The 26,064-nt window shown below is 39.2% G+C and overlaps 1 protein-coding gene across 5 annotated transcripts in view; it reads left to right on the top strand.

The window, feature by feature from the left end:
* The window catches only part of LOC136676308 (transient receptor potential cation channel subfamily M member 3-like), a 245,408-nt gene that overhangs the window by 60,461 nt on the left and 158,883 nt on the right, over positions 1-26,064 (top strand). For 4 of the 5 annotated variants that reach the window (XM_066653205.1, XM_066653204.1, XM_066653203.1 and 1 more), the window contains exon 1: positions 6,475-6,618. The exons of the other annotated variant lie outside the window; for it this stretch is intronic. In XM_066653205.1, coding sequence (XP_066509302.1) covers positions 6,481-6,618 — 138 coding nt within the window. In that variant the 5' untranslated portion in view covers positions 6,475-6,480. Of the gene's footprint in view, positions 1-6,474; positions 6,619-26,064 lie in introns of those variants that run through there. 5 annotated transcript variants of the gene reach the window in all.

Genomic DNA, 26,064 nt, shown 5'->3' with positions numbered 1-26,064 from the left:
GAGAGATACTGAGAGACCTAGCCTAGAGAGACAGATACAGAGAGACCTAGAGAGACAGATACAGAGAAACCTAGATTTCAGAGACAGATACAGAGAGACCTAGCCTAGAGAGACAGATACATATACTTTAACTGAGGACCTTAGACAAAGACAGGGAGTGCTAAACAGACAAGAGACAAGAGAGAGATACAAACAGACAAAACCAAACGAGCACACAAAGCACAAGGAAATAAATGTCCAACCAAGAAATGCAGACACAAAGGAACTTAAATACACACAAGAACACCTGAAACATATAACGAGGGGGCAGGATTACGAAGGGGACACAGATGATACTGATGAGAGAGTGGAGCAAAGACAGGACTAGGGCGGAGACAACAACGACAAAGAGCCATGTGCTCCACATTGTAGCTAGTTCTACAATTACAGTCTGGTGTCCATGTGTTGCTCTGCTTTCGTAATGTCATGACAGGGCTGACCATTGAAGGACAGGGTGAAGTGGGGATTAGAAATATGCAGAGAAACAGGTGGACTACAGTCTGTAATTGTGGAACTACAAAGTGCTCCTATGGACTGTGGAATTCAGAGAATGGACAGTGAGTGTAGAAACAACGAGGTGGTCATAATTTTATACACACGTACATACACACACACACACACACACACAGCTGTGAATAAATGAATAAGTTAGTAGTCCCTTTGTCCGTTTGCATGCACAGACATGCCAATAACTGTCAGGGGAATTCTTCTCCTGAATCAAACCCGAGCCCCCGAGAGAGAAACTCCGTCACTCAGTCCATCGGCTCAGAGAAACACTGCACTTCACCATCACTTACGCGCGCACACACACACACACACACACACACACACACACACACACACACAGAGAGACACACATTTCAGTTCAGCTCCTCACCATCACTCACAAAACCGGAGTCTGACACACACACACAAACACACTCATTCCAGCGGAGCACTTCACCATCACTCACAAAAACACAGAGCCTCACACACACACACATACACGCACCCCCCCCCCCCCCCAAACACACACACACACATTCTCTCAAACATCAGCTGCAATTTGTGCATTGATTGTGCAATTTAAATTTTAGAAGAATAGTATCACTGATTTAAAATGCTTTTGCAGATAAATACAACTATTTAGTATTGGTTTCAAAAAGCCAAGAGCCTGAGGTCTAGACTTTCCTGCTTAAAAAGTGCATGCACTTATAAATATGAATGAACAATATGAGCTTCGTCAGAATGGATTAATTACTTTCAGTAATTCATTAACATGGTTTTCAACCTGTCTCAGGTTCACTGGAGTGAAACATCTTCATCGTTTCTTTAAACAGCAGCACAGACCAGTCATGAAAGAATAACATTCCATTTGTTGTCTGTTAGATTTACTGCTGAAGATGTCACACACAGCACACAGTAAACTTTTCTTATATATGCAGCATATGAATAAGGAGAGAGCAGAAGCTTAGCTTTGATTCATGTTTCTAAGGTGATAAAATTTATAAAAGTAGTTTTTTTGGTACTTCAGGAGCGACTTTTAAATTCAAATAGAACATATCATTAGCGTAATATTTAAATAATAGAGGTTTACAATGTAAAATTATGCAAGAAAATAAGCAGAATTAACCTTTATGATGACATTTCACATTAGCATTAACATTTATAACACTGCTTCATCCTGATGCACCTGTGACTCAACCAGCCTTGCGGCTGTGTGTGTGTGTGAATGTAAGTGTGTGTGCGTGTGTATGCGTGTGTGTGCATTAGAGGGTGAAATCAAATCTTATTGGAGGTCATGAGGCTGAAAGTTAGCTCATTTGCCAGCTTCTTATTCAAATTTTCCACTCCACCTTAAATATAGCAGCAGTTACATTGTGACCACTGAGGCCCCGGGCATGAGAATGTAATTGCTGCACCATTTAAGGTGGAATGGACATTTAAGTACAGAGCTGGTGAAACTTTGTTTGCAGGCAGCTGAGCCAACTGCACCATTTAAGGTGGAGTGAATATATATATATATACATATTAATGTTTGTTCATTACAAGGTAGTGGCTGTAGCTTTATAAGAAGAAGATTTCATTTATTTAGAAGCCTTCTAGCTGCTCTGACACCACTTCAGGTGGAATGAAAACTCTGATTAAAGAGATTTAAATTAGAAACACAACTTGGGCTTGGGCTTTGGAAGACTCACACAATTTAGATGAATAGGGATAATAGAAGTACTTTGGGTGGAATTAATAAATGAATGAAGAAACCAACTTGAGCTGTGTTTGGATGATTCACGCTTGCGTCTGTGCCGATTAAGGTGGACTGAAGAATTCAATAAGAACCTGGAAAACACGAGTACTGTTTTCACTGGAATTGCTTCACCATTTAAGGTGGATTGACAAATTAAAATGGAAAGGATGAAGGCATCATACCTGCTCTATAGGAGCATCCCACAGCCCCAGTGGATGCTGAGTAAACTGAAGTTGCCATAGCAACCCGACTTCAAGACATGTGTGACACTTTTTGTCCAAGGGGGAGCGCGAGGAAGAGGAGCGTGAGGAAGGCTCACGTGGCACATGTGGTGGTGTTGTGTGTGTGTGTGTGTGTTTGTGTGTAAGAGACAGAGACAGTGCTCTCTCTAGTGTATAACACTGCATTACGCCCTCTGCTGCTTTTCATACTCCCTCGCTCTTTCTCACTCTCTACTGCTCTCCGATCTTATTTCTCTCTCCCTCCTTCCGTGCTCTCTATTGCAGCCTTGCTCTCTATCTCATTTGAACTGAAGCTTGTGCTCTTTCTCATTCTCAGTCTTTCTCTTTCTCTTTCTTGGTTCCATCTTCTCTGTCTCTCACAGTTTGTCCATCAAATTCTATGTATCTCTTTACAAAGCTTTCTCTCTTTTTTCCATTGTCTCCTTTCTCTCTCTCTCTCTCTCTCTCTCTCTTTCTTTCCCATCTGCCCATCATTGCATGCTCTCTTCTCTCTCTCAGATTGTCCATATGTCTTTTCTCCTTTTCTCTTTCTATTACTCTTTTTCCTTTCTCCACTTTCCTTTTCCGTTTCCTTTCTCTATCTCTCTCAGTCCTCTGCTTCTTTTACTTTCCTTACTGTTATTCTCGTTCCCATTTCTCATGCTTCATCCTCTCTCTCTCTCTCTCTCTCTCTCTCTCTCTCTCTCTCTCTTCAATGGCTGATTTCCATTTTCCATGCGCTATTGCCAAACCAATTAAAAACATGAGAGCCAATACAATGGCACTAATAGTTGCAATAAAAACAAAGGGAACAACAAACGACAAACAAATGACAAACATCCACTGAACTATAAAGAATGACAAACAGACAAACTATAAATTGGTTCATTTTGGGCCCACTTTAGATTGTTATAACTACCATTACATGACATAAATCCCATTACACATTACCAACAAATGTAAGAACTGTGCAATTGCATAATTATTCACTCTTACAAATAGATTATGGTATTACAGCTAGTGTAATTACACATATATCAGTCTAACATTGTTATTAATGTTTAATTATGCATATTTAAGTGGGTTCAGCATGTCTTAACCTCTTACTGTTACATAGTGTTGCTATGTGTAACAACCTATTTGCAAAGAGGGGAAATTGTTCTTTAACACTGAGCATTTAAGCAGTGATTACATTGCTGTTGTGTGTATTGTTAATTTGTATTTACACCCTTATATGAAACAAAACATGAAGTGAATACACTAGGAAGTGTAATAAGGCTCTCTCTCTCTCTCTCTCTCTCTCTCTCTCTCTCTCTCTCTCTCTCTCTCTCTCTCCTGGTAATACTTCCCGTGAATTCTGTATCTATAAGTCTTTATGAATATATTCACAATGCATTATATACATTATCCACCTGGAATTAATTATTACAATTATGCGCATAATGAAACCAGTGTGTGTGTGTGTGTGTGTGAAATCATATCAGGTGTCAAATTTCCTATGATCCTATGTGTTCATATACATGTTTTTCTGCTGGATTATACCATTCACTATGTTCATATCAACAGATATATTATATTATAATGCATGATGAAACTTGCTGTTATGAATCATATGCTCTTGTTTATAAAGTGCTATTTACTGTAGTCAGAAGCTACTGTTAAGTCTTAAAACAAACATAATACAACATAAGAAGTTATTCATGCCTCGACGTGTAACATAAAAGCATAACACCTTTTAAATACATTAATAAAACATCATGAATCCAAAACTGAGAGGTCATTTCTCTCGAGTGTTAGTGACCGGTGAATGGTCCAGTCTGATGAAACATTGAGCAGGTGGAAGCCGGCAATGCGGCACTGTGTTTGAGAGGGATGAGGGGAGGGGGACTTAGAATAGGGCATAGTGGGATAGTGGGAGATCAGAGAGAGAGAGAGTGAGAGAGAGAGAGAGAGAGAGAGACTGAACAGGTGGAGGGAGAATTGTGAAAGGTGGGGAGAAGGGGGAGAGTCTTTTTCTCGTCCTTTTATCCTTTTATCTGTGACCTCAAAGACCCAGAGGTGGGAGAAAACATCTGTGACCACAGAGACAGAAAGAGAGAGAGACAGAAAGAGAGAGAGAGAGAGAGAGAGAGAGAGAGAGAGAGAGAAAGAGAGCAACAGATAAAAAGCGAGATGCAAGAGAGATAGAAAAAGAGAAACAATAATAGAGCGAAAGAAACAGTAATTGCAAGGATGGAGAGAGAGAGAGAGAGAGAGAGAGAGAGAGAGAGAGAGAGAGAGAGAGAGAGAGAGAGAGAGAAAGCACGCAAATATGGGCAGATGAGTGAGAGAGAGAGAGAGAGAGAGAGAGAGAGCATGGGAGGTGGGAAAAAAAGAAAGATAGGAAAAGAAAAGATGGGAGAGCGAAAGCACCACAGAGAGAGTGAGAGAGAGAGAGAGAGAGAGAGAGAGAGAGAGAGAGAGATGAATCTCAGTACATAGAGAGAGCAAAGTATAGAGAAAGAAATAGGGAGCATGAAAGAACAGAATGAGAAAAAGGTACAGAAATAGATAGAGAGAAGGAAAAAATAATAATAAAAAAAGAGCAAGGAGAGAAACCAAAATGAATGTATTTCTGTGGTGTTTCCTGGACCAGGCAGAAGGCAGAGCGGTCGTTTTCCGGAAAGTTGCAACTCAGATTATGCGTGTTCTTTTTCTTCTCTTTCGGATCCCCTCGCTACATTCCTCCTCATCCGTCTCTCACTCCTTCCTCTCTCTGTCCATCCCCCACCCTCTCATTCTGTTTTATCACTGTATTCTCCTTCTCATTTGTTGCTGCTCTAATTTTCTCATCAGTTCCCTCGTCTGCTTTCCTTCTCTCATGCCATGTTTTTTCCTTATGTCTTCATCTTCGTCTTCTTCTTCTTCTCTATCGCTATCATTTGCATTCCTTCCCTCCATCTATCTCTCCTTTCTGTGCATCTCTCTCTCGCTCTCTCTCTCTTTTGCACTGTATTGCTCTACATTAGAGCTGTTCCCCTTGCTTCTCTCTCTCACTCTCTCTCTCTCTCTCTCTCTCTCTCCCTCTCTCTCTCTCTCTCTCTCTCTCTCCCTCTCTCTCTCTCTCATTCTCTCTCTCTTGTTTCTTTTCTGTGTTCCTCTTTCCTTGGCATCCCTCTCTCGCTCTCAGTTCTTGGAGACTGCTTTTCTCTACATTAGAGTTGCTCCTGTGCTTCTCTCTCCTTTCATCTCTTCATCTCTTTTCATTCTGTCTCTTTCTCTTTTTTCTCTCCATCCTTCCTTTGCTCTCTCCAGTTTTCCTTTCTGTTTCTCTCTTTCCCTTCTTCAATTCTGTTTCTGTTTATACCTTTTTCCTTTGAATCTTTCCCTTGCTCTTCTTTTTTGGAGTCTTTGCGCTGCGCTGCTCCCTGGCTTCCCTCTCTCTCTCTCTCTCTCTCTCTCTCTCTCTCTCTCTCTCTCTCTTCTCTCTCTCTCTCTCACTCTCTCTCTCATTCTTGCTCTATCCCTCTCATTCTCACTCTATCTCTCTCTTGCTCTCTGTTCGTCCCTCCCCCTCCCTCTCCCTCTCTCTCTTTCTCTCTCTTTCTCTCTCTCTCACTCTGGTGCGCTCGCTCTCCCATTGCCTGTGGATCCGCGGCGGCTCTTGTCCAGAATCCATCACTGCTCCGGGACTCCGCACTTGCTCCACATCTCCGGATTGCTCTGTGGATCTTTCCTTGGGGAGGGGGAGGAGGGGTCAGGACATTAGGGGCCAGGGGCCAGGGTCCAGAGGACCAGGGATCAAGCAAAAAAACAAAACAAAAACAAAAACAAAAAAAAAAAAACAGGCTTGCGTTATCACTGGGGGGGTTGGGGGGTGGGGGGCCACTTGCGTGCTTTCCCGTCCGGATTCGGGATACAGGATTCAGGATTCCTGGTGAGGGGTCATGCTCCTTGAGCTGAGTGGCGCTGGGAACCTGGGATTTGGCCGGACGCTGACCGCACCCCTCTGCCCCGATGTGGGGCCCCTTCCCAGACGCTGGGAATGTCCGGCCGGGAGCCACAGCAAACCAGGTGGATGCTCCACGGCCCCTCAACTGGACCATCCGGAAACTGTGCCATGCTGCCTTCCTGCCTTCTGTCCGGCTTCTGAAGGTACCTCTTGGCAAGAGTGTGTGTTCCTGTTTGTTAAACAGTTATGAAGTGTTATAAGGCGCTTATAAAGCTTTGTATTATATGACATAAAGTTTTATATTAATATTAATCCATAAAGTCTACATTGTATAATGCATTTATAAGAGTAATGGTGAGTATTATAAAATAAGAATATTACAACCTTGATTTTGTGAATTACGATTACAACAATGTAACAATGTAATTACATCTAAGTTTAATGCTTATCTATTTTAAGTGCAACCTCATATGGGCCAAATGGGAAACGATTGTGGGTGGTCTTGCATGGGGTGAACAAGCGTTTGAAGTGGCCGTGTCTTGGTCACACTTTATCAAAAACCATCCGTATGGTTGCTGCATGATCAAAGCCTAAGAAAATCTTTTCTCCAGAAGTTTTGAGACAGATCAGACTGATCTGTTTTACTGCTCGTCTCTTTCGGTCCAGCTTGGAATGAACTGATCTCTAGTGATGTGCAAAAAGTGAAGAAAAAGAGGGAACTGCCCAGGTGAAATGATGGAATGAGAGAAAGGAAGAGCAGGTGGCTGTGTTGGCGAGGCTATTCTCTTCGTTATTGGATAATGATAGATGCTGTGGCTTTGTGGTGGCATTTTGCCTGGAGTCTCTTTTCCCTCAACTCCATTAAAAAAAAAAAAAGACCCTCAAATCGAGGAGAATAATGGTTTGTGGGGCTTCCCTGCCTTTTTCCTAAAACACTGTGATCCTACACATGTGTATTTTTGTATTTGCTGTGCTACAAATCCACCAATTGATAGACTGTCTCCACTGGTTTAATGGTTCACAGAGATCTTGGGTTTCTTGCTTGTCTTGATTTGTTTTCTGCCTCAAACTCAAGATGCGGTCGCCATCCATTTGGGAGAAAGGAGGGGAGATGTCGCAGATCATGTGCTCAATGGCTATATGTTTCAATGGCTCTAATGCAGAGATGCTTCCAAAGTGACTCTCCTGATGAGAGTTGAGAACCATGAAAAACGGGACCAAGGTCATATACGATGAAGTTTTCCATTTTTCATTTTGAGGTCCTTCTCCTCAAATGAGAAATTCCTACCATAGTGCCCCCTTATGTTTTGCCAAGACATAGCATGAAAGCGGTGCTGAAATTTTCTCACCAATTCCCAGTGGAACTTCCATTAAAAGTATGACATTAGTGTATGTCATGGATTTGATACAGTTTCAGCCTCTTACTAAGCATATTATAGGTAGTGTCACAGGTAGCTTTTAATATTTTTAAAATACTGCCATTGAAATGTAGGGCATTTTAACATTTTATCTCTTATTAGCCATTTATTACACCTTTACTACAACACAGAATATCTTTATCTTCCCTTATTAAAGCTGGGTTATATTAAGAAGGCTGTTTGCACTGAAGTAAAAATATCTGGAGCCACCTCAAGCACAGCAGGAGAGAGCTGTGTGAAAAAAAAGCTAAAAATAAGCTTGAGAATGAAGTGAATTCTATTAAGCTTTTCAAGGTGTCAGAATTGATTACAGAGGGTGAATTTTTAGGTCAGGCTTGTATAGAAAACACATTTTCTCAGATTTTGGACTAATAACAACATTTTCATTGGGAATGTTGATGCTTTGCTAACAATTTACACTGTTGGGCTGAGCTTAATCACTCTGGACACCTTCGATACATGGCTTTAAGAGTTTAGTCTTGGAAAGCCTTTAGTGTTAATAGTGTTAATAGTGTTAATAATTGAAGCATTGTAACATTGGGGCGAATACTGAACTGCACTGATTTGTATTGGTTAAGGCCATTTCTTTGGTTCAAACTTTGCTGGGGATGAGCAGGCATACAGCCATCACAATGAAATGGCAACATGGATAATGTTGTTGCTCAATGTGTTGTGTAGTGGATGGTATTGATATGTATAGTATGGTGAAAGGGTGTAGCTTTGGGTTGAATTTTGATGGATTTGAACAGCAAGTCTAACTGAATAAAACCATGGAAAAATGGCAAACAACTTTATCTAAACGGCATAATTTACATGAAGGTGTGCTAGTGTGAGGATATTTTGGACTGTATTGATTTTATTTATTTATTTATTTATTTATTGGACTGGTGCTTTGAATTGTATTTGGAAGGGCATACGTCATGTTGTATATTGGTGGAGATGAATAAGACTTTTTCTTGAGAGTCTGGGTGACCTTGGCAAAGCAAAAAAAAAAAAAAACAGAAATATTTTGCATTATATTTTGGTATGAAAACTAAAGATTGAACAGGGGTCTGTGGGTATATAACAAGAGATAAACGTGCCGATGCATAATTTACATTGTGTATTGGTAGATGGTTTGTTGCACTTTACTGATTCTTATGCTATTGTGCAAGGACATAACTCAGGGTGGGATATTAGAGGGATTAAATCCTGAGTCTGACAGTATGCAACAATAAATAAGAAATGGCATAATAAGCACACTTTACATCATCTCTAAGTGCTGGAGGATTTATTGGATTGTATTGATTTGGATAGACATACCTTTGCGTTAAATATTGGTGGGGTTGAAAATGGCATTATTTTGGGGTCCAGAGACATGTAACTATTGAAATGAAAAGGCAAAATAACATGTAGGCACAATTTGTACCACTGTATGTGCATGGTGGATTGCATGTTGGATTATATTGGATTGTATTTTATACATACAGGCATACATTTGGAGTGAATAATGCTGTGGTTGAACAAGCGGTAATGAGGCGTGCAACAATAACATAAAATGACAAAAGCTAATTAATTCCTTTTGGAAAAATTTAAAGCAGTAATTGAAATGGTTGGTCAAAGAGATAATCTTTATTGACATAAGTACAGGTAAGTACCACTGTGAGGAATTAGTTTATATTCAATAGAATGTATGTCATCAATAACAATAGTACTTTTTAATTAAATTTTTGAATTTAAATACATATTATAAAAAATAATTATTTGAGGAGTTAAATGGTTATGACAATTTAAAATGCTGTGGTATTTGTGCAGTTGTTCTGTTATTGTTATTAATGTCTATTGCAAACATGTTGTCACACTTTACAGTAAGTGTAATACTATGGGGCTTCATTTCCACTTGTGTATTATGTGCCATATTGGGTCATGTCACTCTATATGCTGTGATATCATAGTGTATTATTGACATTTATCTAGGAGGAAGAAATCTTTTTGACCACAGGAGATTGAGTCATAACACGGTCTAGTGCTGGGGTCAGCTGACCTCATCTCTGCAGTACATGGATGGCTTTGGCCAGCTTTAGCCAGACATGAACACATGACCCAGCCTCCTGACCTTTTTGGCTGGTGTTGGCATTTAGGATTCACTTTAGTGTCCTGTGTGTAGCTCATTACAGTGATTCTGAGAACAAGGGACTTGAGACTAAAACGGAGTTGTACAAACATGGAAACGCCAGAACTGTGGGAACAAAGTTTTAAACTCAACCCTTAGGACTTTGTGGTGTCTAAGATGACTGATTCATTGACTGATGAAATTAGGGTCCTATGCTTCAAAACGTAGGGTCAGATAGACAGATATCTAAATAAATAAATAGCTAAATAAATGTATAACCTGCACAGCAGCGGTTACTGGAACAAAGCCACACAGTTGGTTGAATATATTTTGGACCACCCTCAACCCACGTTCTTAATAATAATAGTGCTACAAAGGGTTCTTTGAGGGATGGTATAAAAGAACTACTTTTGGTTTTGGAGTTGTTAAAGAGATGTATGAGTGTAAAGAAACTTGTAAATGTTTAAAGAAAACTTGCTTGATGTAAAAGTTCTTTAGCAATTTGAGAGTTATTAGAAAAATGGTGCTTTATGAAACAAAATAATAATTCATATATGGCATTGCTCAAAGGACCCTTTGTAGCACCTTTATTTTTAAGAGGGCACTGATGTATATGATCAGACTTTAACACTGAATTGGGTGGGAGTTTGGCCCACATTGCTGTAATAACAGCATCTGCTATTCCAAGAAGCCTTTACACTCTATGTTGGAATGTTTCTGTGAGAATTTAATGGCTTTTAGCCTCAGGAGCATTAGTGAGGTCTGGTACTGCTGTTGAATAGTTAGTTCTGGCACACCAGCCCATCCCAGAGGTATTGAATGAAGGTCCATCACTCCTGAGAACATAGTTACACTGTTTAAACCTCTCTACCCAGTGCCAACGTCTTGGTTACGAATGGTCCTCCACCCTAATAACATCAGGTTAACAGTGGCCAGAATGTGACCAATAATGGAAAAGAGTTGATGAAGTGAGAAGTAGTTGTAAGAACTGTATATGTTTAGTAATAATCTTTATAGTGGGTGTAGACATAGGTTAAAGGCAGTGGCGTTCACCTATATCCCACAGGATGGAAGTTGACCCACTAAAGGTCCATTTCTATGCAGTCAGCCAAGCAAACCCTCACACCTTCTATGGCTAATCTATCGCTAATGAAAATACAAGTGAGGAAATTAAAGTTGGAGACCCGGGTGGTCGCGTTCGTCAAGACACAGAAGCTAATCTAATTTACTCATACCTCCATTAATTATGAGGCAACGGGGCAATAAATCAAGCCCCCTGACAGGATATGTCCACAGGAGTGGATGCTCTAAACCTTGAACATTCATCTCTTTTAGTTTGGGATGCTGTCCAGAGCAGTGTGGAGTTGCCAGGTCTTGCAATGAAAATGACAGCTTTGCTGAACATTGTGGTTCAATAAAGGCTCTTTATTTAAGGCAATGGTGGGATAGTTGGCCAGATTATATTTGATTAATACATCTTTAAAAACTTAAATATGCCATTTTCTGCTAGTTTTACTGAATAATTTCTGTTTATATGAATTAAAACAAATGCTTACGCAAGTAAAAGTATGAGTTCTATAAACAACTTTACAACAAATCGAACTAAGTGATAAGGTGTTCTCTGATGTTTGCAGAGAAAGGTGCAACCAGATCTAAGATATCATCAACTCTAGAACCTAGAGCAGTAATAACATCACCAAAATTGTAATAAACTGTAATAGCTATGTAATAAATGTTGCAAACATACATAAGTCAGTGATGTAATAAACCCATTCATTTTATAATTTAACAACAGAGCATGAGAAGGAGTGTGGCCGTGTCACATCAGGGTGGTGATGTCATATGCGATAACGACCTCAAGTGTTGTTTTGCTTTTATTAAAGGTAAAGGACACAAATAAAATCAAAGGCACTGATGCCATCCACGACACAAAGTGAGTTGTATTAACTGGTGGAAAGTGTAATTAACAGTTATTGTAATAAATATGAGTAGAATGCTTTTCCGCCAATCAGAGTGTACTCTTAGAACAAGTTATTTTATAATAATGTTATTTTACTATAAGGGCATTCCCAGGATTTGTACAATCTGTTGGCAGTCATACAATGTATATGTACATACTAAGTATAATTTTAAGTATAAAATGAAACTTTTTTATGAGTTTATACCATTATTGTAGTTCTTCATCAGAGAATTTGCATGAATTTGATGAATTCAGCACCACCAGAGGAAGGGGAGTTCATTAAGTGAACACTAAATCACATTAAATCATCAGAATAACTGGAGTGCTCATTTTATTAGGATATGTACTAATTCTTAGAGATTGTACATTGTATACTTTCCTAAGCTTTAAATAAAAACATCAGTCTCTCTTCAGATTTCTACAAACATTTCTTCAATATGAAGTGAATTCTCCATTCACCTGTCCATGATTGTAGCCCAGCAGTCCAGAGGTCACACGGCAGCAATGCAGGGGAAGGGTATGATGCCAGTCAGGAGTGGTCAAAATTGTGGCCCCATCCCTCAGAAGCACTGACCCAAAATCCTTTTTGAACAGGGCGACATGTTCTTGTTATTAGTGCTTTTTAAAGCTCTTGCACTGTGATGTCTACCCACTGTGGGTTTGCAAATTTTCCAGTCTGCTTGTGTGTGTGTTTTTTGTAACAAGTTTTTGCAACAGATTCCGTCATCCGTGAATCAACTGACAGGCCAAGAGGGGTGACATTGCTTTAGTGTTAGCTCAACTAGCGGCAGGTTAGATAAGTCTGTCAATTCGGTGATAATTAAGATGAATGAGATGCACGCATCTAGATCCCACGGGGGGAAGAAAGGAAAGAGAGAAAGCAAAGCGGTGGGATAACAACAGCGGAGAAATGAGAGAGCAAGAGCAAGAGTGAGAAAGGGAGAGTTGGGAAAGCAAAAAAAGCAAGAGAAGGAATGCAAGAGTAAGTAAGGTGTAATCTGGGTTGAAGGGTGTTTGTGCAGCTGGAAGCGAGTGTGTGTTGGACGCTGGAGCTTTTTGCACTCGCCCCTTCTCCAGCTGCATGCTGCCTGATGCAAAATGCATGAGCCCTCTATAATGCATCCACTTAGGAATTTAAACACTCCACCGTGCTGCCACTCTCTCACACGCTAATTCAACTTTCTGCAGCAGTCGGGTTGCATTTGTCCCTCTTACCGTCTGCATAGCCTCCAGGGCCCCGAGCTTTTGAGCTGGACGACAGAGTGGACTCTCTAGCCGTGGAAACTGAACTTATTGATTTGCAAATCATAGGTGTCTCAGGTGAAGACTAGAAGACTGTCAGAAGAATACAAAGTTAGGAACAAATCCATGACAAGCGTGCACATGTTTGTGCCTCTAGGAGAGGTCTCTGGTGTCTTGAGCTGCTGAAGTGGATGAAGGGATGAACACTCTAGCTCTGGAAATTGGGCATATTGACTTGTAAATGATTGAATATTGGGTTGTATGGGTGTTGGGTTAGGATTAGTGTTAGTGACCAACACACTGCTGATGCTGTTTTACATTCGGCGCCCACTTTATTAGAAACCCCAAAGTTGAATGGTGAGAGAGAGGTTTGTGTTTCTGTCTGTAACTTTAGGCCTACGCTTATCCAGGTTGCAGGTGACATCACAGGACATAGAGGACGCCACATGGTAAACTTATTCATTACACGTACAAACACAACTCAAGCAAAAACTGTGAAGTTAAAATGGTTGTATTCTTTCCTTCAACACTTTTAGTCCATCTAGATCTTAAAATTAAAGCGATATCTCTCACTGATCACACATGCTTTCAGACAAGGAGAGCTACTTTATTAAAGTTTAAGCCAAATCAGATAAATAATTTAATAATAAAGGAGACAGTCAAGAAATCTGCCAGAAATCTGTTCCTGGCCTGAACGTTTACCTTATAAACAACAAGAAAAGTATGAGAGTAAAGAATACATTGCTGGTGTCTGTAGTCTCTTAAACACAAGTACTGAAGCTTGTGTATGATCTGTGTATGACTAACTCGAACAGATTGAGTCACAAGAGCAGTGAAATGCCTTCGAGTCTAACATGCTAATTGTTTTTATTAGATGCTTTGATGAAAATGCTAATATGGCTAACAGAAAATAACAGTGTTTTTTATGCAACAAAGTGGGGTCTTTTACTACTAAAGCTAAGAGAGCAGCTGTGTATGCGATAAATATATTCTTCTTTCACATCCGTTTACATTAGTGCTGCGCTCTGAAACCAGACAATCGGTCCCCAATACGACACCCATGCCAAAACGAATAAATCACGTGATGGCAACCCATGGATAGAGTGGTCCTATAAAGTAGGTGGAGCTTATAAAACGGCTAGTGCTTCTAAGGTGGGGGTTTTCTAATCAACTGGCTGGTGAGAGGAAGTATGTGTGTACACAAAAGAGATTCGTGTAATTGCTCTTTAGCAGTCTGATTTCTGTGGCTTGAGAACACTCATCACGTCAGGGCAAATAATCAGAGTTTAACAGAGCCCTGTATAACTCTATTATCTTTTCTGATTAATAATTAAGATAGCTGAAGGAGATCCTCTCAAATTGAAAAGATTGTTCTCATTCTCATGCCATTTCAGACAGCTCTGTCTCAAACCTGATGGATATCTCCACGTACGTCTATGATGTAGAAACGTGGGCATAACCCACTACATCATAAGACCATAAAGACAGGACCCTACGCTGTTTACACCCCAACCACATCACCATTGCTCATTCTGACAGCCTCATCTCTCTCCTACAGCCCTCTTTCTGTCTGCTCTTCCTTACATTCCATACTCCGTCCTCTCCCACAGGTGTAAACAAGACCCTGACCTCCCGAAGGGGCAGTGAAATGATTATATGTTATCATTAGTAGGATCATGTACATCAAGAGGTACATTGTGTTCTCATCTCCAGTTAATATTTAATTATTGAAGTGTGTAAAATAAAACACCAAAACCTAAATACTGGAGATGATGTGGTGTGTAAGAAGTCCACACAAATTGACTTAAAAATGTACTATTCATGTAGAATATGGCACAGTTATTTTCCCTAATGTAGTTTAGTTTTACAGCACTGTGCTAAAATCAAGGGGGAGGAGGTTTGTTTATTATCCTCCTCTAAAAGTTACGTAGTACAGTTTCTGCATGGCTGAACCAAGAAGGACATCACTAAAGCAGCGTAGTGAACCATCACAATATGTTTGAAGCTGGTATTTTTAGGTAAAATATATAGTGTTATTTTAACCCTGTCACTAACCCTAAGCCTAAGTCTGTTTCAAAAGATTAGAACTGGCAGAAATTTCTCCAGTGTAATGTCCTTGCACTAGTATTTATTGTTCCCGTTTTTAACAAATGTTTTGAGAAAAGAGTGCCACCAGTGGCAGGGAGCTCAATGAAATAACTACAAACAATCCATAAAGCAGAAATATTGCATATTGCTGGGGTACACTTGCTTTCAATGGCAACTTTATCAGAAACCTCTCATGTGAATGAAAGGAGAGGGAGGCTGATGGGCCTCTGTCTGTAATTGTACACCTACAGAGGTTAGGCTAGAATGGCTGGTTGGTAAGTGAAAAGATGAGAAAGGTATTTCTAATAATGTGGTCAGTGAGTGTAGACAATTCATATACAGTCTGGGACAGTCTGATTCCTACGGCTTGAGAACACTCATCAAGTTGATGGAAATTATCCATTAGAATTTGACAGAGCACTATTTAACTCTGTTATTATTCCTGACTAATTAAGACCTCAGATCTGATGGAAATGCCCTCAGAGTATCTTTATTTGTATTTATTTAATTTGTTAATCAAAGTAATCCCAAGCATATTCTGTAATGCGGATGCTCGGGTTCTCTGACCAGTACACCTCAGAATCCTTGCTCCTACGCTGTCTCTTTTCTCACCTCACTGCTTCACATCCTTGCAGATCCACGGTTTTGTGTTTTTCTGCTCACAGTGGAAGAACGAGCATGAAACAGCTGTGGATTTGTTCAGATGAGGCTTGATTTTGTCCTCTCGCTCTCTCTCACACGGATCATCTGCGGACTACCAGGGCTTGGTTACTAACGTTCACATTAGCAGGCTGAAGTGACTGAAATCTGAATTTTTGCCACAAGGGGGCTCAGGTCTGGTCTTTTCAGAGCTGTGTGGACACTTTTTGTCAAATCAGATTTGAGTCAATGGCGCTAGATCTGATCTCTGGGTGTGCAACACAAACATGAAAACGGCCAGATCAGGTTTCATGTTGCTTTTTGCCTGTACGCATGCGTCTAGAGCTTTCACCTCAGCCAGCAAAGGCAGCGCAGCAGAACAACAATGGAGGACAATCTCGAGTTGTGTCCCAAATAGCACAGTGCTCCCAAGTAGTGCATTTCACAGGTTATTAAAATTATTAAACCCAGATAGGGCACTAGTTTGACTGGAAGATTTTAAACCTAAAGCCAAATATAAATGGTGATGCAATTCAGCGTGTAGTGCATTAAATAACAAATGCAGTTAGAAAAAAAAATAACTGCAAATAAAAACCAAAAATAAAAGACACAGAGCTTCTGAACGCAAACAAACGAGAGAGCTGCGGTTCTCCACAATTGTAGATCATGCCTTTAAATATTCTGTTCTATATTTTTACAGTGCATTGAACTACATTGTTTTTTCATAGTTTGACCATCCAGGCTGCGTTCCTGCCTTGCTCCAATGATTCAGAATAGGCTCCAGATCCAACACAACCCTGAACTGGATGAAGCAGTTATAGATTATGAAAGAATTGATGAATGAAAAATCATATTTTTGTTTTATTAACACCCATCTCCCACCCGCCATTCACCAATCATCCCCTCAGAGAGGTCCTAGAAAAGCTCTCAGCCGTCTCTCTGAGGGCCACAATCACGTCCAAAATCCATTTTCCATCCATTGACTCAGTGTATGTGCTTATGTTTGCTGTCTTAATTAAGCGAGTGAATTAATCCAGCGCCGTGCATGAAATCATGATTATGGCATTAATTCGTTTACAAGCTGAAAGCTCGTGTTGAGCTGTTGTTCTCTGCCGCACTCACCACTATTTATTTACTTGATTACTTGCCTATTTATTTGTTTATTTTTTTCGATTCTGAATCAAAGTGGCCTTGGCTCACCCTTGGGGACAATTTTGATGTTACGTTTTTTTCTCAAATATTGACATATTTATATGTACTATAAAAGTAACGTAATGTGCAAAAGTCAGAGACCATCCCTTTGTTTATTCAGTATAAAGACAATGATGCAGTTAGTATTATGTTTCTTTTCTTTCTTTTTTTTAGAGTCAATACAAAGCCATTTCTGAGAAGAAGGACATAAGGACATTGCTTTAAGAACTAAATGTAAAAGAATGTAGTTTGGAGGTGTGGATAAATATTCCTGTAAATATATTTGATAAGCTGAAACCCAATCTTCTGAAAAGAAAATGTAGATATAATAAATGTTGGTAGAAATGTACCACCATATGTTCTTATCCAATAGAAAGTCAAAAATTCCAGTAACTCAGCATTTAATAATGACATACATAGCATGGCTAAACGTTACTGGACAACTGCTTGTGCCAAGTGTGAGTTAAAAATGGGTTGATCCCGCTTTGCAGCAGCTTCAACTCTTCTGGAATGGCTTTATACTAAATGTTGGAACAAAGCACTTTGGAATTTGTTGGATGGAGCTCCATCACTTTTGAGAATTGCTTTTCTATCTATCTATCTATCTATCTATCTATCTATCTATCTATCTATCTATCTATCTATCTATCTATCTATCTATCTATCTATCTAGATATATACACTTTGGCGCCTTTCTTACACCAAAGGATGCTTTACAATCCACACTGCTCAGAACGCTCAGAACACTCAATCCACACACACACTGGCGACAAGCCAAACGCGCACAGTGTACTCTCAACCAGGAACGACCGTCCACCTGGAGGACTTCATCGAGCACTAGGGTTTCACCCAGGACAGAGCACCAATCCATATCTGGGCACACACACATTCACTCACACAAACAGACATTCATTCAGATACACACTCATTCACTCACACACCAGGACATTTTTGTTATTAGAGAAGCCAATTCACCTACCCTCCACTGTGGGAAGAGACCAGAGACCCCGGAAGAAACCCACGCAGACACGGGGAGAACATGGAAACTCCACCCATGTTCCATTGTTCCACAGTAGAACTGTCATTCTACAGCATTTTATGGTTATGATATTTTAATTCTACAGCATTAACTGTGTCATTCTTTTAAACCTCGTTGAGCATGACTTGGAGTGTTTATTGGGGTGAAGCACTGAACAGTGCCCCTTGTGGAGTAGTTCTTAAACATGAGTATGTGAATGAGTGAGTGAGTTACAAGCCTGTTTCCTGATGTGATTTCATCTAAAAAGACTGAGACTTCTTCAGAAACTTCTGCACTTAGTGAAGTTAAATGAAAAGCTGGAGCACAGAGTGTTCTCTAAGTCATTTTAAATGCAGTAATGCTAAGTGCCTTTGGGATGGTAAGTGAACTGGGCGCTTCCATCTAGAACCATTTTCCCCATCTGCCTCAAGCCTGTAGCTTATTACAGAAGTAACTACCGTCCCCCTCTGAGCCTCATTCCTCACTCTGTAAATTATTCAGACCACCTTAAGTGGACAGGCTTCTACATTAAAACACGTTCAAGCTTAAAGTGTTAACCCGTGACTGGACATAAGGAATAATGTAAACTGCAGTGGAGGTTAGCCCACCGTGGTGATCATATGCAGCTGCTTTCAGATATTTGACATCATTAAGCTGACTTGCTCAAGCTCTTGTGGATTTTTCTTTTTTTGACAAATTTCAGATCAGACTGGTACTGAATCGGTTTTGGCGGGTTCTATAAATAAGACATTTATTAATATCTCTTAGATGAAGACTGTCAGTTCCACCACGTATTAGCTGATCCACTTTGACTCTAGCTCTGGAAAACAGGGCTTTATTTTTGGAGGATATATTTATAGTCACCTTAAGATAGTGACTTAAAATAAAATAACTGTTGGATCTTTAAAAAAACAATAAAAAGCCTTTATTTTGGATCCTCTGGCTGAGAAAACTGCTTTCAAGTGAAACCAAGGGTGTAGGTATGGGCACTTGAGATGGCCTATTTCCCCCTAACTGGAAGCCAGCACTCCTAATATTTCTTTCTGCTTCAGAACACATAGATAACATAAGTGTTCCAATGGCTGAGAAAATGCTATAAAATGTAACTTGTCTTCAGCTTATAATATGCATTGAACTCAAAGGTGCTGAGCTCTTTTGTCCTCAAGATTTTTGTTTTTACACGGACTGTCATCGGTCACACACTGTTGCTGTTTTACACCAGCTCTACTACTCAACTACTATTGTCCTGATATTATTTAGGTGTATTGTTTGATGTATTGTTCTTTTAATCAGCAAATAATAAATAATAGATGCAAGGCAAACTCCATTATAAGAGCTGTACAGTCAGTAAAAAGGAAAGCTAATGATGTAATACAGCTTCCCACACTCCCCTTCTTTTTTTGTCAGGCTCTTTTCAGTTAATTCCATTAGGCCGCCGCTATAAAGATCCATCGGCTAAAGCAAATGTTTTTAAAAGGTCATTTGTCCCAGGGGCTACTAATTGTCTTCATTATGAGTGAATTATAAATGGAGGGAGGGGTTTTCTTGATTGTTTTTGGGTGTAATGACTGTGTGTATGTAATTAGAACAGCATCAGTGTTACTTCGAGTTGGAGAGTGGTGCATCAGATTTTTTATTATCATTATTTTTAAAGTGGTCAATGAAAATGCTTATATATGCCTTTATACGGAAGGTTGTGCTACACTGAGTCTGTTCAATATCAGTATCCCCACTCAGGAAGATACGTATATTTTCCATTTTATTTTCCCAAGAAACAGTAGATAAACTCGCATTTCAGCTTCTTGCCGTAAAACTGGGGCGTGAAATGAAGAAGCTAAGGCCGCTCTTTCCTCTTCAGTGGTGGAGTTAAAGAGCGGCGAGTGTGTTAGCAGTGAATTAGAACAGCCTCTCACAGCCCGCTGTTGTTTTTAATGGAAATTTTCTGTAGTGCGCCTCAGAAGAACGACTCCCTGCCGGATGCTAAACGGAGGATTTGGAATTAGCTCCCTCTCATTGGAGGAGGGGTTATTGCTGTGAAGCGCTGGCCCTTTGAAGTGAGGGCCGGAAGTCTCCTCTTCTTCTTTCTTCCTCCCATTCTCTCTTTCACTCCTTCTTTAATGCATGCTCTGGTTAATGCGCTGGATAGCCGTGTCAGGCAGATCCCCCGTGGAATTTCTGTAGTGGAAAAACGAGGATATCCCTCCTGTTTTCCCCAACTCTCTCTTTCCCTCTTCTCTCCTTCTTTCTTTTCTCTCTATTCTCTGTTCTTTTTGGTCTTTTCTCTCTTTTCTGCCGCAGGATGCTTGGGCTTGGATGGAAAGATGGGTTTGGGATTCACCATCAGTAACAAAGAGAGTGAGAGAGACAGAATGTATGTGTGTGTGTGTGTGTGTGTGTGTGTGCATGTGCCATTCATCCCCCCATTGAATGCAGCATGATTTGTGTGCTGAGAGTAAATGGAATGTGTGAGCACGGATAACTAGTCCCCAATCTCAATGCTTCATCACATATCCTATAGAATATAAAGAGTGTGTGGGTAAATATGTGTTGGTTCTTGTGCGTGTTCAGGCCCCTAATGTGTCAATGACATTATATAACTGCCTATAAGCATACACACTGACATGTACATGTACATATATTTATATGTATGTATAAGCTGATTAAAAGTGTCTTTCATCTCTCCAGAGAATATCTTTCCACTATTCCATATTCAGTGGACACTCCAGCATGCTTTACATTACTCCAGACATCTCTTAGCATTGCATATTGTGAGTTTGGGCTTGTGTAAAGCTGTTTTGCCTTAAAAATTCATTTCATGAAATTCCTGAAGCACAGTTCTTGTGCTGATGTTGATACAGGAGGTAGTCTGGAGCTGTGGACTGTGATGGTGATCACTGGGTATAAATGTTTTTGTACTTGATGAACTGCTCTGTAAGAATGTTTGGCCAAACACGTTATTGTATAATACAATATCTTGTTGCTATTAACACAATACATTGTGCTCACCACCACTGAGCAGGTATGATTTGGTTGGTAGATGATTTGGTTGGTGTAGTTTTTAAAGCCTATAGTATAGTATAGTATAGTATAGTATAGTATAGTATAGTATAGTATAGTATAGTATAGTACAGTACAGTACAGTATAGTATACCATAGTATAGCATAGTATAGTATAGTATAGTATGGTATAGCACGGAATAGTGTAGTATGGCACATCACAGTATAGTATAGTATAGTATAGTATAGTATAGTATAGTATAGTATAGTATAGTACATTAGCGTACAGTATAGTATACACTGTCAGAAAATTTGTCGCTATGGTGGTACCTTTTCTTGCCTCTGTGGTGGTACCCTCAAGGACACATTTTTGTACCTTTAATTAGGGAACATTATTATACCTTAATTTATTATATCTGTAGATTTTAAAATTGTGTTGATTTCATACGCGCAATTTCATCTCCAGGACGATGTTTCTTATATGACACAGTTCTATAAAGAAAGATTACAAACATTTCTCTCCTTCCAGAGAAGAAATTGTAATGTACCTTTAAGGAACAAAACTGGATTTTTAAACACTGTTGTACCTTTAAATGTACATTTATACAGTTTGTACCTTTTGTGACCAATATTTTACCTCTACTATACCTTTTTTTCTGAGGGTGTATGCAATAGTACAGTATAGTATAGTACAATACATTATAGTATAGTATAGTAAGGTATAGTATGTATGATAGTATGATACTACATTATATTATAGTACAGTATGATAGAGTACAGTATGGTATAGTACAGTATAGTATAGTACAATTTAGTACAGTATACAACACAAGGTACTCTACAGTATAGTTTAGAATTTTTTGCATTGCACCTAATATTGTAGTAAAGAAATAAAAATCATAATTTAATATAGTACTGTATTTCACAATATAGTCTTGTATTATTTTCTATGTTAAGGTCACTACAAAAGAGCCGCAGCAGCTCCACAAGGATTTGACCACATCACTGCCCTGTGGTTATTTGATTCGCTCAGAAAAATCGTTTTTGTCTTGGAGCAGGGGAAAGATCACCAACACACACACACACACACACACACACACACACACACACACACACACACACACACACACACACCTCAGCTTTACTACTGGAAACCCATTCCTTGTTGAAATCAAAGCAGATCTCATGTGTCCTCAAGGAGAAATGAATGGTGTGTGTCTGTGGGGGTGGGAGAGTGCATATGAATGTGTGTACATTTGTGTTATGTGTGTGTGTGCGGTGTGTGTGTGTGTGTGTGTGTGTGTGTGTGTGTGTGTGTGCGTGCATACATATATGTCTGTGTGCATGTGTGTGCAGATCAGCCGGTGATGAAAGGGTGGAATAATGCAGACATGCAGCAGTAGGAAAAAAAAAACACACATCCGCAGCCTATAGACTGTACAGCAGAAGTTCTGTCAGTTTCCACAGTGTGTAGATACTATGGTGATCTATTAAAGAGTGCATATCTTCTTTACATAGTTACAAGAGTACATAGTTTCTTAATATTTTTTATAAATGCACATTGAGCAGGTATTTATGGTGTAAAGTGTAGAATGGTCCCAATTCATTCTAACATGACCATTTCTCATAGTTTTCTATTTATTTTATCTCTTGAAATGAAAAAGGATGCTTCTGGTGCTAGGTCTTTGATACGTGGAAACAACCTCTTCCAAAAGCTGCTCAGTGCAGAAAATTAAAGACAACACACATTAAAATATCAGCATGGTGCTAGTGCCTTGCACAGGATTGGTGGATTTTAGAGGTTTTTGCATCACATTGTTATTATTATTATTATTATTATTGCCACACTTTGTTTATTTTTGTGGGTTTGTTTATCCCATGTAATGTTTACTGATTAAGATGATCTGGATCAGCTGTTGTCAATTCATTACAGTTGTTATTGTTCATTTACAGTTGTTATATTGTGAATGGCTGATTCAAATCTGATCTGCATTCTTAAAAATGTAAAGTGCTTCAAATGGTGCTTTGAGCAATTCCATAGTAGAACCATTTTGGTTCCGTAAAGAATCATTATTCTTTAAGGAATGTGTGCATATGAAGAACCTTTTAAAGGTTTAAAAATCCATCACTCAATCTTAAGGTCCTTTACCTGTTTAAACATATTGGGAAACTTTATGGAACCAGTAGCAGTTCATATATTTCACTACTCCAAGAACCTTTTGAAGCACCTTAAATCTCTCAGAGGCAGCTTGCTCTAGGCAATATAGTTCAATCTAGGTTCATTAAAAGCAGAATATTTAAATATCAGTAACAGATATAGTCAGGTATGTATTTTTTATGGTCACATCAGACTCTGATATTTCTCTAAAAAAACGTAAAATATCATATTGCCTAGGAGTTCCAATGAGCATATTTATGTGTGTGTGTGTGTGTGTGTGTGTGTGTGTGTGTGTGTGTGTGTGTGTTTCCTCGTCCTTAACAAGGTCAGTTGGGCAATTAATATTATCATTATTACCCTCTAAACACTAATGTACTGTATATAATGATAAGAGAAATAATTTCATATATGACTGAGTGTTCTTGTTATAATGTAACCTTGGAATGAACTTCCATCTTCTATCTATCCATCTTCTGTTTTCTCATTCATTCTTTCACTGTAGTTTCTCTCTCACTTTACTCCTTCTCTCTCTCTCTCTCTCTCTCTCTCTCTCTCTCTCTCTCTCTCTCTCTGTGTGTGTTTGTTTCTAAAAGTTGACTTTAGATCATTTAGTAAGTAACACCTTCATATCTTTATTAAAGTGTTATAACACCTAGTGGCAAAATTTAGCTGTTCTGTTTCAAGAATGTTTGAAATCTGATCTGAAGTCTAAAGTTTAGTTTACTGACTAATAGAGATGATAAAATAGAATGTCATCAGCAAGACCTTATATATTACCGTGTAAGTAACTTTTAATAAAACCTTCATACACTGTTTACAATGGTAGTCTTATTATGAATCCCTCTATGTCAACCTATTCTACACCTGTCGGCTTTATCACATATGTAGCAGGTCAGTCCTGTTTTAAGGTGTTTATAACCTAATCATGGACTTTGTACAAAATAAGTCTTCTTGTATCATGGTACTGATGTGGGTTTTATCTGTGTAATAACTCAGCTCACTATTTGGCAAGCACCAAAGTTAAAAGTCTGCTCACAATATGGCAAGCACTACATAACTGTAGCCTTTTTATTAACGTGATGTTAAATGTATTTAATGCTTGCCACATTGTTGTTTAATGCTCATCATAAGGATATGCTTGTTGCAAAATGATTTGAGCCGTAAATGATTGCGCATTCACCATTTGACATGCGACTGGTCACTGTTGCCCCTTTTTTATGTATGTGTTATAACTGTGTAATTATTCCAAAGGTGTTTATGAATAATTAGCAATCATTAATTAACCTTATTTCAGCCGTTTATAAGTGTAGTCATTCTGCAAATTGGTGCTATCTCTCTCTCACTTTCTCTGTCTGTCTGTCTTTAAGGGTGTCTCTCACCCATAAAGCTTGCACATTCATTTTCAGACCCAGGAAAGCAATTAAACTCTCGGGCAAACGGACACTGCACTGGAAAAAAGAGCAACAACAGGGCATGGGGACAATCCTCAGTTTAATTATATTCTAGCCTTGGCATGAATGAATGTCAGCTGACCGCACACACACACACACACACACATACTCTTTACACACCTATACATCATCTTGTCCTCTTGGTGTCATTTTCCCTTTTTCATATCTGCTCCTCTTTGTTTAATACATCAAACCCTGCTCACTGTTGACCACTAATCATTTCCTGTATTATTTATAAGAGCCTCTGGACATTAGCTAGTGCTTTAGAAAACATCCATAGATTTAGTCTTTGGTTTCTACTTCTATTTTTTGAATCTCAAAAATGGAAAATGTTCTTTAGTGTTTAACTAAACAAGATGTCCTAAGTGGTGTCCTACATTTGGGACATCCCCTGTACTGTCCTCGTGTTTTTGTTGAATCTCCATTTTATTACATTTCCCCTGAGTGGCTTTCTCAGTGTGTTTAGGGTGGTAAATCCCTTTCCACTATCAATCACCATGATGCTGGCTAAATGCGTGGAAATATGAGTGAAAATAATATCGGGCAGCTATTATCCTCCTCCAAGTGTGTAGTGCTGTCCGTTGATATTGTGTTCAGAAGCAGTGGTTGGCTTCATGTGTTTCTGAGAGCACTTGAATTAATCGTCATCCTTCAATTTTGGTGATGTTTTCCCAACTAACTCCAGACATCGTATGAATGTTTTTAAGGCAAAATCTAGTTGGAACATGATGGCCTTTATTTAACCCAAACATAAGCATTGAAATTTGGTCTCTGTTTGGTTCGTCTGATTTGGTCCAAATTTAGCCCTAGACAGACATCTTTAATCAGACCACTTACCACATTTCAACCCATTTTAAACATAGAGGTATGTATTTTCACCCAAATACAAATATTGTTTAGATGGCTGGGACGCAGACCAAATTGTTTTTATTTACCAGTATTATTTTACCAGTGACACATCCCTTAAAATAATAACATACACTTTTCAATTCACTGGCTGACTGTACAAACTGCAGTTATGACACTATTAGGCTTGTCCTAAGGTTGACATAATGTTCAGGAACTTTTGTCAAGTAAGGACTCTTAGTTAAGATAAGATAATATATGTAGGAGCTGTTCTGTAGTAGCTACTGACACTGTTGTCATGGTTACAAAACAGATAAGACGGGATTTCAGAGGTAGGATGCCCCTGAACATTATCTGTGAAGAATGCAGCTTTCTTTCCTTTCCTTAAGAAGAGGGCACCAGAAGGTGATCATTTGAAGGGTGCTTGTGTCAGACTGGATAGAAAACGTAAGCTATTATCCTCCCTAAGCTTCCCAGAGGCTTAAAGTTTTTCAGCACTGTGCTGGATTTCTGGCAAAGGGCATTATTTTTGTCATATCAAAAAAAAAA

The sequence above is a fragment of the Hoplias malabaricus genome, chromosome X2 (genome assembly GCF_029633855.1).
Source record: "Hoplias malabaricus isolate fHopMal1 chromosome X2, fHopMal1.hap1, whole genome shotgun sequence".
NCBI classification, from domain to species: Eukaryota; Metazoa; Chordata; class Actinopteri; order Characiformes; family Erythrinidae; genus Hoplias; species Hoplias malabaricus.
This window is presented reverse-complemented; position numbering and strand designations above follow the sequence as displayed.